Source organism: Microcebus murinus, chromosome 12, assembly GCF_040939455.1.
Source record: "Microcebus murinus isolate Inina chromosome 12, M.murinus_Inina_mat1.0, whole genome shotgun sequence".
Classification (NCBI taxonomy): Eukaryota; Metazoa; Chordata; class Mammalia; order Primates; family Cheirogaleidae; genus Microcebus; species Microcebus murinus.
The window spans coordinates 56,514,589-56,528,245 of record NC_134115.1 but is presented as its reverse complement, the minus strand read 5'-3'; the positions used below and the strand labels follow the sequence as shown (position 1 = coordinate 56,528,245).

At 41.1% G+C, this 13,657-nt stretch overlaps 2 protein-coding genes across 2 annotated transcripts; one reads left to right on the top strand and one right to left on the bottom strand.

The window, feature by feature from the left end:
- Positions 1-53: 53 nt before the first annotated feature.
- TZMP1 (transition zone microprotein 1) lies at positions 54-758 on the bottom strand. The gene is made up of 2 exons (XM_076008795.1): positions 609-758; positions 54-265 (listed from the first exon to the last, which is right to left on the bottom strand). The coding sequence occupies exons 1-2, from the start codon at positions 651-653 to the stop codon at positions 143-145; spliced, it is 168 nt and encodes a 55-aa protein (XP_075864910.1). The 5' UTR covers positions 654-758; the 3' UTR covers positions 54-142.
- TOPORS (TOP1 binding arginine/serine rich protein, E3 ubiquitin ligase) lies at positions 515-12,519 on the top strand. Its single transcript, XM_012764404.3, has 4 exons — positions 515-654; positions 1,628-1,727; positions 2,131-2,325; positions 8,014-12,519. The coding sequence occupies exons 2-4, from the start codon at positions 1,716-1,718 to the stop codon at positions 10,933-10,935; spliced, it is 3,129 nt and encodes a 1,042-aa protein (XP_012619858.1). The 5' UTR covers positions 515-654; positions 1,628-1,715; the 3' UTR covers positions 10,936-12,519.
- Positions 12,520-13,657: the final 1,138 nt, after the last annotated feature.

Here is a 13,657-nt window from a genome sequence, read left to right as displayed (position 1 = left end):
CTTTTCATTTTACTCCTTATTATAAAAGACTATGCAGAAATAAAACTGGAAAATTTGTATTATGAATTTTATTTATAAATCTACATATGTGTTAGATAAGCATGAGAAAATGAACTGTATTTTAGAATTAAATCCATAGTTGTTACAAATTTTCATTCATTCCAAAGATTTTGTCTGGGTATTCCTTCCTTAGCAGTCGTCTTGCAGCAACTGTTGATGCATAGATGACGTATCCCCAAGAGAGTAAAACGATCGCAAGCAGCAACTGAAAAAAAAAAAGAACGCTAAGAGGGAAGTAAAAGCAAAAAAATTACTGTAGTGTGGCTGGTACTTCCTCTCGTCCCTGTCAGGTTACTGTGTACCATTGCTGAAGTGGGATTTATAGTGACAAATTCGAACAAATGAGTTTCCAGAGGCGGATACACCCAGAAACCCTTACGTAAGAAGCGGAAGATCGTATCCTCCAGGAAGAGGCGGAGTCGAGGTGAGAGGTTGAAATGCTTAAATTAGGAATGGATTTTGGAGTTTCTCGGCGCTGAAGAAAGAGGGCCTTTCCGCCTGCGAGCCCAGACAGCCGACACCCGAGCTCCGCTAGACCCGGGACCTACCACTGAATAGATCCAGTCCAGGGTGCGGCGGCTCACTGGCTTCATGGTAAGGAGCGTGTGGCGGCGGTCCGGGGAAACGGGCGGGAGCTGCGGGCCCTAGAGTAACCTCCCAGGCGGCGGCTGCCGGGCAGCCGTAGCCATCTTTCAGCCTGGCGGGCAGGCCCGCCCACTCGCTTCAAGGAGCGCGTCTCAGCGGTCTGGCCCGCCTCTTCCGCCCGGAGTTGGGGCGGGGTCACGTGTTTGGGGGCCTAGCCCGCCTTTTAGGGAGGGGGTGAAGTAAACGGGAAAATACGTTAAAAGTTGGGGTTTTTTTCCCTTTTCCCGCCTAGAGAGATAGGCGTGCCTGTTCCACTGGCTTTCTTTCCAGTTGTAGTGCAATAGTAATGCAGGATTATGTGCTGTCGTGTGCATTTAAAAGTTTACTTGAAAAATAATCCACGTTTTAAACCTTATGGCCGGCGTCTAACGCTTGAGGAATTGTCGTTTGCCGCCCGCATTTGTTCCCACATAACATAGCTAGACGTTTGTATGTTCATCTTTGGCATAAACAGGAATATCACCCACTATTTTTTTTATAATAGTGACATGATTGTGGGAATCCTTGTTAATTAAGTCGTTCTTCAAGAAACGTATAGCTTTTGAGAACGCAGTAGTTTGTTGGTGTGAATGATCCTTCTAAGAAGAAATACGTGGCACACGTTACCCGCCATAATGTACCAGTCGGTTCTGAGCTTAGAGCGCAGCAAGGGTGGAATAGCCCGAAGTACGGCGGCAGTTGGTACGCGAGCGCACCAAGTTCAGTTCTGGAATGTCTGCTGCGCTCACGTTTGAGGCCTGAGTGGTAGAGTCTGGCAACGGACGGTTTTAGGCTGACGTTCTTTCTCTATACATTTCATGTATTATTTGAGGATTTTAATCCAGATTTTGGGGAGAAGGAAGGGGAAAAACAGAAGAACCATGTATGTTTGAGTAAGCCCAGACCAAAACATGTTCTATTAGATCATCCTCTTTCTCCCCAGAATGGAGTGGATCTCTCTCTGAAGACTTTGTAGGATATTGTTTGGCCTCTGGTGTTGGATCCCTTTCGAATCCCTGTTACTTCCAGCCATGCAACCGAAGGTGAGACTCCCTGTAGCACATACGTTGTCTATACACCAGAGATAATTTTAGTAACTTTTAGAGTTTGGTGAGGTTTAAATGAGCTAGTTATTGTGTTTTTCGGGTGATAGAAGAGCGAACGTTAAGCTAGTGTCTCTGTAACCCCCGGCGATTAATAAAACGGTGGTGGTAGTTGTTTCTGCCCCTAGGGTCACATTACCCTCATTCCGAGCAAAGAGTGGTGGGGGAAGGGATTGGTCTCTGCCTGAGCGCGCTGGGCCCCGCCCCCAGTGCGGGCGCCCGTTTATGGCGCATGCGTTACAAAGGCGGGTGTTGTGTTTTGACGCACCGGGAGGTGGGTGGGTGGGGTTTCGCTCTGCCACGCCCCCAAGCTGCCATTGGTGACGCGCGCTTTACGTCACAGGGGTCGAAGCAGCCGCTGGGGTCTTTGCTGTCTCGCGAGGAGGGCGAAGCGCCCCCGCCTGCTCCCGCTTCTGAGGGTAGGCGGAGAAGTCGCCGGGTACGCCTTCGCGGATCCTGCCGCCACCGACCTAGCTTTTTGGGCCGGCGGGAGCTTGCTACGAGCGCTCCAGCAGGGCCTGCGCCAGCGTCTTCCGAGGTAAGTGAGATCCGGAACAATGGGGCACTGGGGTCGGAAGGATTGAGCGGGCCGACCCTCCAGCCTGGGTCGAGGACCGGGGGCGACGGGGCTGCGGTCTCGGCCTGAGAAGCGGTTCGGGCCTTGGCGTGCTGGGCCGTATCCCGGCAGGCGGCTCCTGAGGCGCACCTGTGGATTTGTGCCGGTGGGCGGGTGAGGGTTTCATTTCCAAGGAGCGCTCCGGAGGGGCGCGAGCCTAGCTGTGTACTGGAAAGAGCTGGGTCTCTGGAAAAAACAAGCAGAAAACCTCTGGGTCTGAATCGTGGCGTCGTCACTGACAGGATGTATGACCTTGGCTACGTCTTCTAAGCCCCTGAACCTTTCTGTAAAATGGGAGTAATAATATTTTCGTTCGTTGTGGTTATGTAATGCACACGGTGCTTATCTTTGATTCTGGCCGATGGCAGTACTCAGCCAAAGGAAGCGACTATCACCCTGACTGCTGGAGTTGTCTGGTCTGTGTCACACACTTTGGCTTGCCTGCCTGTGACTTTTTCATCCATCCAGTTAACACAGCTCTTCCACTTGGGCTACTGGTTCAAAGACTGGAAGGGGGCAGTGCTGAGCTGAAGAATATAGTAATTTAAAATGAAAATGAAATAGCTTTTTTTTTTTTTTGAGACAAGAGTCTCACTCTGTTGCCTGGGCTAGAGTGCCGTGGCGTCAGCCTAGCTCACAGCAACCTCAAACTCCTGGGTTTCAGCAATCTTGCCTCCGCCTTCTGAGTAGCTGGGACTACAGGCATCTGCCACCATGCCTAGCTAATTTTTTCTATATATATTGGCAGTTGTCCAGCTAATTTCTTTCTATTTTTTTTTTTTTTTTTTTTTAGTAGAGACTGAGTCTAGCTCTTGCTCAGACTGGTCTCAAACTCATGATCTCAAGTGATCCTCCCACCTTGGCCTCCCAGAGTGCTGGGATTACAGGTGTGAGCCACCATGCCTGACCCGAAATAGCCTTTTGATATTGAATTTTCAAGATTTAAGATGAATAAAGAAACAGCTATCCTAGGCCGGGCATGGTGGCTCACGCCTATAATTCTAGCACTCTGGGAGGCCGAGGCAGGCGGATTGCTCGAGGTCAGGAGTTCGAAACCAGCCTGAGCGAGACCCGTCTCTACTATAAATAGAAAGAAGTTAATCGACCAACTAAAATATATATATACAAAAAATTAGCCGGGCATGGTGGTGCATGCCTGTAGTTCCAGCTACTCAGGAGGCTGAGGCAGCAGAATCGCTTGAGCCCAGGAGTTTGAGGTTGCTGTGAGCTAGGCTGACTCCATGGCACTCACTCTAGCCTGGGCAACAAAGTGAGACTCTGTCTCAAAAAAAAACAAAAGAAAAAGAAACAGCTATCCTAAATTTCTGCTAATAATGGTGAGGTGGTTTTGGTTTTTTTAGTCCATGAAATGCACAGTTATATAGCAAGCCGAAAATAATCATCTTTTTCTGGAACGAGTGGCTTCAAAGGCTAATGGTTCCCAAGCAGTTCTTTTATTGTTGGATTGGAATTAAATTTGATAGGATCTGGTCAACAGATCCTATAACTTTTGTATCCTCTCTTGGAATTGGCGATTAAACTTTGGAAGGGTTTGGCGATTTCTTTACGGTGACAAGAGGTGGGGCCTAGATTAATACTTGGAATATCTTTCTAGTTCATACACTTATGACCTCTTTTTAGCCACTTTACTTACATACATTAAGTATAATAATTAGGTATGATAATTATTTAGTAGTTATACACTATTTTTTGGGCCTTTATAAATCAGTTATGGGTGATGAACTACCAAAATTATCTTCATTTTCACTATAATAGAACAGTGTTGTTCTTACAGTGCATCAAGGACAGTGCTGAGGATTTACGTGGAATATATCCCTTTACTTCATTTTAGAATTGAGAAAAATTTGAGATTCTGAGAAATAACTTCCTCCAGGTTGCATAGATAGTAAGTGATTTGCATTAGACCTTGGCTGTGCATTAGGATTCGCAGCATTCCCCTAAATGTAATCAGATGATTAAATTTTATGTGCAGTGAATGCCATAGAAGATGACTTTCATAGGAAGTCTGATTTTATAAAAAATATAATTCAATAAAGCAGTCCTACTTTGTTTATATCATTGTGCAGTATTTCAAATGTCCAGTCTGTGACCTTTGATTCCAGCCTCCTCATCTTTATCTCCCGCATCAATTTTTTCTAGATATGTGTGCTTGATTGTCTGAAATTCCCCCAAATTGTGACAAGAAGGATTCTTATCCTTAAACCCAGCAGATTTGAAGATTAGGGAAAGGGAAGGTTGGACTTAATCAGTTTATTCTAAAGATGTTATAAACTTTAAGATTTGGGTGGCAGTTTAGGAAGTAGGATCAGAAGACAGATTAATCATCTCTATGGGAAAATTAATTTATAGTCCTAATTCCTAGAGTGCTAGGGTAGAGAAACCTTTACTTCTTCTGGAACCTGAAGCACTGTGTTTACTATCAGGTCCACTTTTGCTATCTGAATCCAGAACCTTTCTTGCAAATCTGCCAGTCTGTCTTTTTTTTTTCTTTTTTAAAACAGTTTCACTCTATTGCCTGGGCTAGGGTGCTATGGTGTCAGCCTAGCTCACAGCAACCTCCTGCCTCAGCCTCCTGAGTAACTAGGACTACAGGCGTGAGTCACCATGCCTGGCTAATTTTTTGTTTCTATTTTTAGTTGACTGGCTAATTTTTTTTCTATTTTTAGTAGGGATGGGGTCTTGCTCTTAAACTCCTGACCTCAAGGGATCCTCCTGCTTCAGCCTCTCAGAGTGCTAAGATTACAGGCGTGAGCCACTGCGCCCAGCCTCCATCCCAGTTTTTATGTCTTGATTTGTATTTTTAAATAGCTTCGTTAAGATACAGTTTACATGGCTGGGTGCAGGGTGGCTCACGCCTGTAATCCTAGCACTCTGGGAGGCCGAGGCGGGCGGATTGCTCGAGGTCAGTTCGAAACCAGCCTGAGCAAGAGCAAGACCCCATCTCTACTATATATAGAAAGAAATTAATTGGCCGACTAATAATATATATATATATATGTATATATATATATATATATATAAATGGGGAAGGGAAGGGAACCAAAAACACGATTTCAAGATACTTTATGGCTTGAATGTTGGATTAAATAAAAAAGATAAGGAAGGCGTCTTAGGGATGCTGAAAGGAATCAGTGATTAACTAGGTATAATAGTGTAGTAGTAATAATGATGATGATAATGTGTTATAGCAGCTAAAATTTACTCAACAGTTACTTATGAGCCAGCCACTGCCCTTGAGTGCTTTTACATTTATTATTTAATCTTCATTAAAAGATTCTTTTTTGTTGTTGTTGAGACAGAGTCTCACTGTGTTGCCTGGGCTAGAGTGCCATGCCTGGGCTAGAGTGGCATGCCATGGCATCAGCCTAGCTCACAACCACCTCAAACTCCTGAGCTCAAGCGATCCTTCTGCCTCAGCCTCCTGAGTAGCTGGGATTACAGGCATGCACCACCATGCCTGGCTAATTTTTTCTATATATATGTTTAGTTGGCTAGTTAATTTCTTTCTATTTTTAGTAGGGATGGGGTTTTGCTCTTGCTCAGGCTGGTCTTGAACTCCTGAGCTCAAATGATCTGCCTGCCTTGGCCTCCCAGAGTGCTAGGTTTACAGGCGTGAGCCACTGTGCCTGGTCAAAGATTCTTTTTTTAGTGAAGATTTTTCACTGTAGAATTGGTTTAAACAGGTGAACTTTTTGGAATGTAAATTATATCTCACTGAAGCCCTTTCAGAAAAGTACATATACAATATTATCACATAAATCAGTTTATATTGTTAGCAATGTATGTGTTTGAAAGGTATAAAACTATACATAAAAACAACAACTGAGGACTATGGTGTTTTTGTTTTATAGAGAGTTATTTTCCCTTTTTGTAACGGGAAGTTAAGAGACATTTTTAAAAGTCTAGAATAACTATGAGGAAATATTAGTTATTAAATCTGAGTGGTAGGCCGGGCGTAGTGGCTCACGCCTGTAGTCCTAGCACTCTGAGAGGCCGAGGTAGGCGGATTGCTCTAGGTCAGGAGTTTGAAACCAGCCTGAGCAAGAGCAAGACCCCATCTCTACTATAAAAATAGAAAGAAATTAATTGGCCAACTAATATACATATAAAATTAGCCGGGATGGTGATGCATGCCTGTAGACCCAGCTACTCAGGAGGCTGAGGCAGAAGGATTGCTGGAGCTCAGGAGTTTGAGGTTGCTGTGAGCTAGGCTGATGCCACGGTACTCACTCTAGCCTGGGCAACAAAGTGAGACTCTGTTTCAAAAAAAAATCTGAGTGGTAGGTACATGGGTACTTTGTTTTCTTTGTAGTTTTTTGTATATGTCACATATTTCTCAATTAAGGTAAATTTAAGTTAAAAAGACTAATAGGATGTTTTGTTGTTTTTTTTTTAATTTAGCACATTATGGGGGTACAAGTGTTAAGGTTACATATATTGCCCGTGGCCCCCCCCAGTAAGAGCTTCAAGCATGTCCATCCCCCAAACATTGCACCTCTTACTCGTGGTTGTATATATCCATCCCCTCCTTTCCTGCCACCCTCCCAACACCCAATAAATGTTACTCCTATATGACCACTTAGGTGTTGATCCGTTAATACCAATTTGCTGGTGAGTACATGTGGTGCTTATTTTTCCATTCTTGAGATATTTCACTTAGTAGAATGGGTTCCAGCTCTATCCAGTAATATACAAGAGGTGCTATATCACCATTGTTTCTTAAAGCTGAGTAGTATTCCATGGTATACATATACCACATTTTATTAATCCACTCATGAATTGATGGGCACTTGGGTTGTTTCCACAGCTTTGCGATTGTGAATTGTGCTGCTATAAACTTTCGAGTGCAGGTGAAAAAGACTAATAGAATGTTATGTAATACTTGAGCCCCTAAGTATGTACCAGGCACTTTTTTTTTTTTGAGACAGAGTCTCACTTTGTTGCCCAGGCTAGAGTGAGTGCCATGGCGTCAGCCTAGCTCACAGCAACCTCAAACTCCTGGGCTCAAGTGATCCTCTTGCCTCAGCCTCCCGAGTAGCTGGGACTACAGGCATGCACCACCATGCCCGGCTAATTTTTTCTATGTATATTAGTTGGCCAATTAATTTCTTTTTTATTTATAGTAGAGACGAGGTCTCACTCTTGCTCAGGCTGGTTTTGAACTCCTGACCTTGAGCAATCCGCACGCCTCGGCCTCCCAGAGTGCTAGGATTACAGGCGTGAGCCACCGCGCCTGGCCAACCAGGCACTTCTTTAAGGGCTTTTTACATCGTCATAAACTTGGGAGGCAGGTTGTATTATCATTGACCTACAGATCAAATTATAGCACAGAGATAATACTTACTGGTCCATAGCTACAGTAGTGGAATTACATACAATTCAATCCCAGGAAGTCTGACTTTAGAGCTTGTGTTTTAAGCACCACATTAGTGTGCTATCCTGTCCCTTTATACTGTTACAAAAGTAATGAACTGCTCAAATATTTTCACCAAAGAATGTTTCCAGGTCTTTATTTGCATTTTTGTTCAGATGATTTAGACATCTGGTATCTTTTATCAGGTTACTGATATATTTCTTTCCCTTTTACAGATAATGGCATCAGCCGCTAAGGAATTTAAAATGGACAACTTTTCACCTAAAGCTGGCACTAGCAAATTACAACAGACGGTACCAGCTGATGCATCTCCTGATTCTAAGTGTCCTATATGCTTGGATAGATTTGATAATGTGTCTTACTTAGATCGCTGTTTACATAAGTTCTGTTTTCGCTGTGTACAGGAGTGGTCAAAAAACAAAGCTGAATGTCCACTATGTAAACAGCCCTTTGATTCTATTTTCCATTCTGTGAGGGCAGAAGATGACTTCAAGGAATATGTCCTAAGGCCTTCCTATAATGGTTCTTTTGCCATCCCTGATGGTCGAGGATTTCGCTACCGTACAACTATGACAAGGGAACGGAATACTTCTGTTTATTCACCTAATAGTACCATAAATAGAAGAACAACAACTCCACCAGATAGTGGAGTTTTATTTGAAGGGTTAGGCATTTCAACAAGATCTAGAGATGTTGAAATTCCTCAGTTTATGAGGCAGGTTGCAATAAGGAGGCCAACTACTGCAGATGAAAGATCTTTGCGGAAAATTCAAGAACAAGACATTATTAATTTTAGACGAACTCTCTATCGTGCTGGTGCTCGAGTTAGAAATATTGAAGATGGTGGCCGCTATAGGGATATTTCAGCTGAATTTTTCCGTAGAAACCCAGCTTGCCTTCACAGATTAGTCCCCTGGTTAAAACGTGAACTTACAGTTCTTTTTGGAGCTCATGGATCTTTAGTGAACATCGTCCAGCACATCATCATGAGTAATGTTACTCGCTATGATTTGGAAAGCCAGGCATTTGTGTCTGATTTAAGACCATTTTTACTTAATCGAACCGAACATTTTATACATGAATTTATCAGTTTTGCTCGATCTCCTTTTAACATGGCAGCCTTTGACCAGCATGCTAATTATGATTGCCCTGCTCCTTCATATGAAGAAGGCAGCCATTCTGATTCTTCAGTCATAACAATATCTCCAGATGAGGCTGAGACTCAAGAGCTAGATATTAATGTAGCCACTGTTAGTCAGGCACCATGGGATGATGAAACACCGGGACCATCTTACTCAAGCTCAGAGCAGGTACATGTTGCTATGTCTTCCCTTTTAAATACTTCTGACAGTTCAGATGAAGAACTGGTCACAGGGGCAACCACGTCTCAGATACAAGGAGTACAAACCAATGAGGACTTGAATAATGACAGTGATTCTTCTTCAGATAATTGTGTAATTGTTGGGTTTGTTAAACCACTAGCTGAGAGGACCCCAGAACTTGTTGAACTGTCCTCAGATTCTGAGGAGTTAGGTACTTATGAGAAAATGGAGACAGTGAAGACACAAGAACAAGACCAGTCTTACAGTTCTGGTGATAGTGATGTTAGTAGATGTTCATCTCCACGCTCTGTCCTTGGAAAAGATGAGCAAATAAATAAAGGTCATTGTGATTCTGGTACAAGAATCAAATCCAAGAAGGAAGAGAAACGATCTACATCATTGTCATCTCCCAGAGACCTGAGCTCATCTTTGAGAGGAGACAGAGTATATTCTCCATACAACTATAGACACAGGAAGAGGGGAAGATCAAGAAGTTCAGATTCACGTTCCCAGAGTAGAAGCGGATATGATAAGAATCATAGAAAGCATCATGGTAAGAAAAGAATGAAAAGCAAAAGATCCAGAAGCAGGGAAAGTAGACCTAGAGGAAGAAGAGACAAAAAGAGGTCAAGAACTAGAGATAGCAGTTGGTCAAGACGAAGCCAAACTCTGTCTCTAAGTAGTGAAAGCACAAGCAGATCAAGGTCTCGTAGTAGTGATCATGGTAAAAGAAGATCACGGAGCAGAAATAGAGATCGTTACTATTTAAGAAATAATTATGGAAGCAGATACAAGTGGGAGTATACTTATTATAGTAGAAACAAGGACAGGGATGGGTACGAATCATCTTACAGGAGGAGGACTCTGTCCAGAGCTCATTATTCCAGACAATCTTCAAGTCCAGAATTTAGAATTCAGTCTTTTTCTGAAAGAACAAATGCTAGGAAAAAAAACAATCACAGCGAAAGGAAATACTACTACTATGAAAGGCATAGATCAAGGAGCCTGTCTAGTAACAGATCAAGGACTGCATCTACAGGGCCTGAGCGGATGAGAAATGAAAAACCTGGAGGGAAACGAAAATACAAAACACGGCATTTGGAGGGTGCTAATGAAGTGGCTCAACCATCTCATGAATTTGCTTCTAAAGTAAAGGATGGTCATTACCAGAAATATTCCTCAAAATTGGATGGAAACTACAAAAATGAGAGTGACAGCTTTTCAGACAGCCGATCATCAGATAGAGAGACAAAACACAAGAGGAGAAAAAGGGCCCGGAGCCTGAGTGTAGAGATAGTTTACGAAGGAAAAGCTACTGATACAACCAAACATCATAAAAAGAAAAAGAAGAAACACAAGAAGAAGCATAAGAAACACCATGGAGACAATAGTTCACGTTCTCCAGTTGTAATTACCATCGACAGTGATAGTGATAAGGATTCTGAAGTAAAAGAAGATGCAAAATGTGACAATAATGGGCCTCAAGACCCTCTACAAAATGAGTTTTTGGCTCCTTCCTTGGAACCATTTGAAACTAAAGATGTAGTTACAATAGAAGGTGAATTTGGTGGTCTGGACAAGGAGTGTGATGTTACCACACTTACTAACAACTTGAATAATAATGCCAACAAAACTGTAGATAATATTCCATCCCCAACAGCTTCAGTTGAACAAACTCTTGATGTAAGAAAAGAGAGCACCTTTGCCTCTAATTTGGAGAACCAGGCCAGTAATGTCTCTATTCAAACTGAGCCATCAAGGCAATTGCCATCTCCACGGACATCATTAATGTCAGTGTCTCTTGGTAGAAACTGATGTCTTAAAACTGCCAAAGCAACTCGTTGAGAATTCTGTTGGTATACAAAGGAAAAAAAGGAACAGTGTCCTCTACTTCAGTCTATTTAAAGATGTCTTTTGGTGAAAACTCTATTCCCGTTTAAGTGATTTTTTTTGTGTGTTACTTTATAAGAATCATTATTTGTTCAAAAAGTATGTATGTCCCACCCTCAGAGATATGCACTTTGAAGTGAAGAAAATGATATTGCTAGCAGTTTATTTAAAACTTGGGATCCTTTTTAAATAAAGTATAAATTTTAGAAGTTATTTCATAAAGCCATATGGTATTGACATATTTTTAAGGTAATGAGTATTTTTGAATTTTTTTTTTTTTTGAGAGTTATTCTGGAAATGTGTTATAAGCTAGGAGAATCCCTTTGGACAGTCTTTATTTTTCTTCTTAAAAATTTGTATGATTCAAAACCATTTCTTCAGGTTAAATTGAGGCATTTTAATCTGCAGTTTATCTTGACTTCTGCCAAAAGAAAAGTTTACTATTTCCTTTATATACTTGTTTATCTGGAGTGCCAGTAAAACAAATGTGTATTCAACAAAAGACAAAATAAAACAGTAACACTTTAAAATAAGAATCAGAAATTTTCCTATGCAGCATTGCTTTTAAAAAAGATTGTAGTAGAACCAGAATCTTGAAAATAGCTAAGGGTATAATTTTGTTATAAATACTAAATTTCAGGTCATCTGGATTTACAAATACTTCAGTTTTCATGATTATTTTAGTTATTTAATCTGATTTTGTCTTAAGCAAAATGCTATTAAGTAGCATTTAGTTACTAAAAACACAAAATACCCTTGCCATACCTCTTTTACCTTGGTAGTTCTTCTCTGTGTAAAGAGATGATAAAATTACATCTAGGCTGATTTAGGATTGCTAGTAAACAACAGAGCTTGAGTTAAATCTCAATTCAGCCTTCAGTTTGCCTTGTTACCACATTCATTCATTGATTGGAAATTAGAATGCCTGCTATATGGCAGCTCTGTACTAGGTTTTAGTGACAGAGCAATGCAGATATGCTCTCTGCTCTCATGGGGCTTACAGATTACTTAAGATGGATAATATCTATATAAATATAACATTACAAACAAATTCTCTGAAGAGAAACTATAATTATAAGAGTATATAATGGGAGCCTAATCTCAGGTGGAACTAATAGTTGAATTGGAATCTGGAAAACAAGTGGATATTAACTAGGGGTAGAGTTGCTATTAGCAAAGGAAAATATATGCAAAGATCCAAAGGCAGAAGGGGAGCCTAGCATATTTCAAGAACAAAAAGGGCAAGGTTAGCCAAAGGACAGAGTATAGGAACAAGCTTTGTAGGCCATGTTTAGAATTTGTTTATCCTAAGCACAGTAAAAAATTGGTTTAAAATTATAAGAATCTAAAATTGATGTTAGCAATTTTTAGTAAGCTCAGACATTGAGAAATTGTGGGAAGACTATATAGATTGATCAAGAAATACAAATTGAATATATGAAATTACTTTATGGTTATAATATTTTTCTTAATTAAGTATTAAAAACTAAAGAATGCTGTTTTATTCCACATTGTATATTTTACATCATGTTTTCTGTTAAACATTTAATGAAAACACAATGCATGGTACCATCACTCATGTTCAGGCCCAAAATCAAGTCCTGTCTTTCAGTTCTCCTATGCAACCAAATACTGGTCATTAAATATTTTTCTAGTATTTCTATTGTGTTTATACCATCCAGTCTAGGCAGCCAGGACATCTCACCTATACTACCATAATGGGTCTGCCTGCATTCCACTCCTTTTCCCTCATCCATTCTTGATGCAGTATTCAAAAGATCTTTTAAAAACATTTTTTCACTTTATTCCCCTACTTAAATCCTTCAATAGCTTCCCACTTTTCTGAGGGTATTAAAATCAGACAAACAAAAAATTCAATAATGTGAATTGGTTTACAAGTCTACCTAATAAGGCTCTGGCCCATCTTCAGCATTTCTCTCGCCTCATTCATGGGAGGGCTATGGAGGTGCCATTCCCTACTGCATCAGAATGTGGCGTTTTTCACATTTTTCTTCTTCTGGAAACAAACAGCTCCACCTTGGGTAAACTAGGTTTCTGTTAAAAGTGTGTTGTCACCTGCTACCCTATTATTTCTCCTTAATTACTTGCTCTTTGAACAACCCCAGACTCCAGAGCACTTGTGACAATTGGTAATTGATTACTAACTGCCTTATTTCCACTAGTCTGAAAGTTCTGCGACAACTATATGTATGTAGGTGTACTGCCATATCCTTTTTACTGTTTCACATAGAGGTCCTTAAAACACTGGATGAATCAATAAATAGGTCCTGGATATTTCAGAAATTGGCCAAGACTAGCTTTCTGCTTTCAAAAAGCTCCACTATATAAACTTTTAGCCTAATGTATATTTTAACTTGTTCATCTGAATTCATTGTCCATGGATTTTTTTTTTTTAACCTCAGGAAATGTAACTCAGCCTTTCATGCTTGCTCACTATTCCTTCATGTGATCATTATATTAGGAACTGTTGCTCTGGGTTGAGCAGGTTAGGCTGCCTGCAGGGGTATCTAATACGGTTTTTAGAATATAGAACTAGGGAAGTAAAATCTTTTGACTTCACTCTGTCAATCACCCTTGTTCACGTCCCATCATGTCCAGCTATGATTTCCTGGACAATGTTTAAATC

What these genes read in the sequence shown, in the direction of transcription:
- TZMP1 (XM_076008795.1), bottom strand. Translation starts at nt 653, where the DNA reads ATGAAGCCAGTGAGCCGCCGCACCCTGGACTGGATCTATTCAGTG. An exon ending in TGGACTGGATCTATTCAGTG is followed by an intron (nt 266 to 608) that starts GTAGGTCCCGGG and finishes TTTTTTTTTCAG; the next exon opens with TTGCTGCTTGCGATCGTTTT.
- TOPORS (XM_012764404.3), top strand. An exon ending in CTGCGCCAGCGTCTTCCGAG is followed by an intron (nt 2,326 to 8,013) that starts GTAAGTGAGATC and finishes TCCCTTTTACAG; the next exon opens with ATAATGGCATCAGCCGCTAA.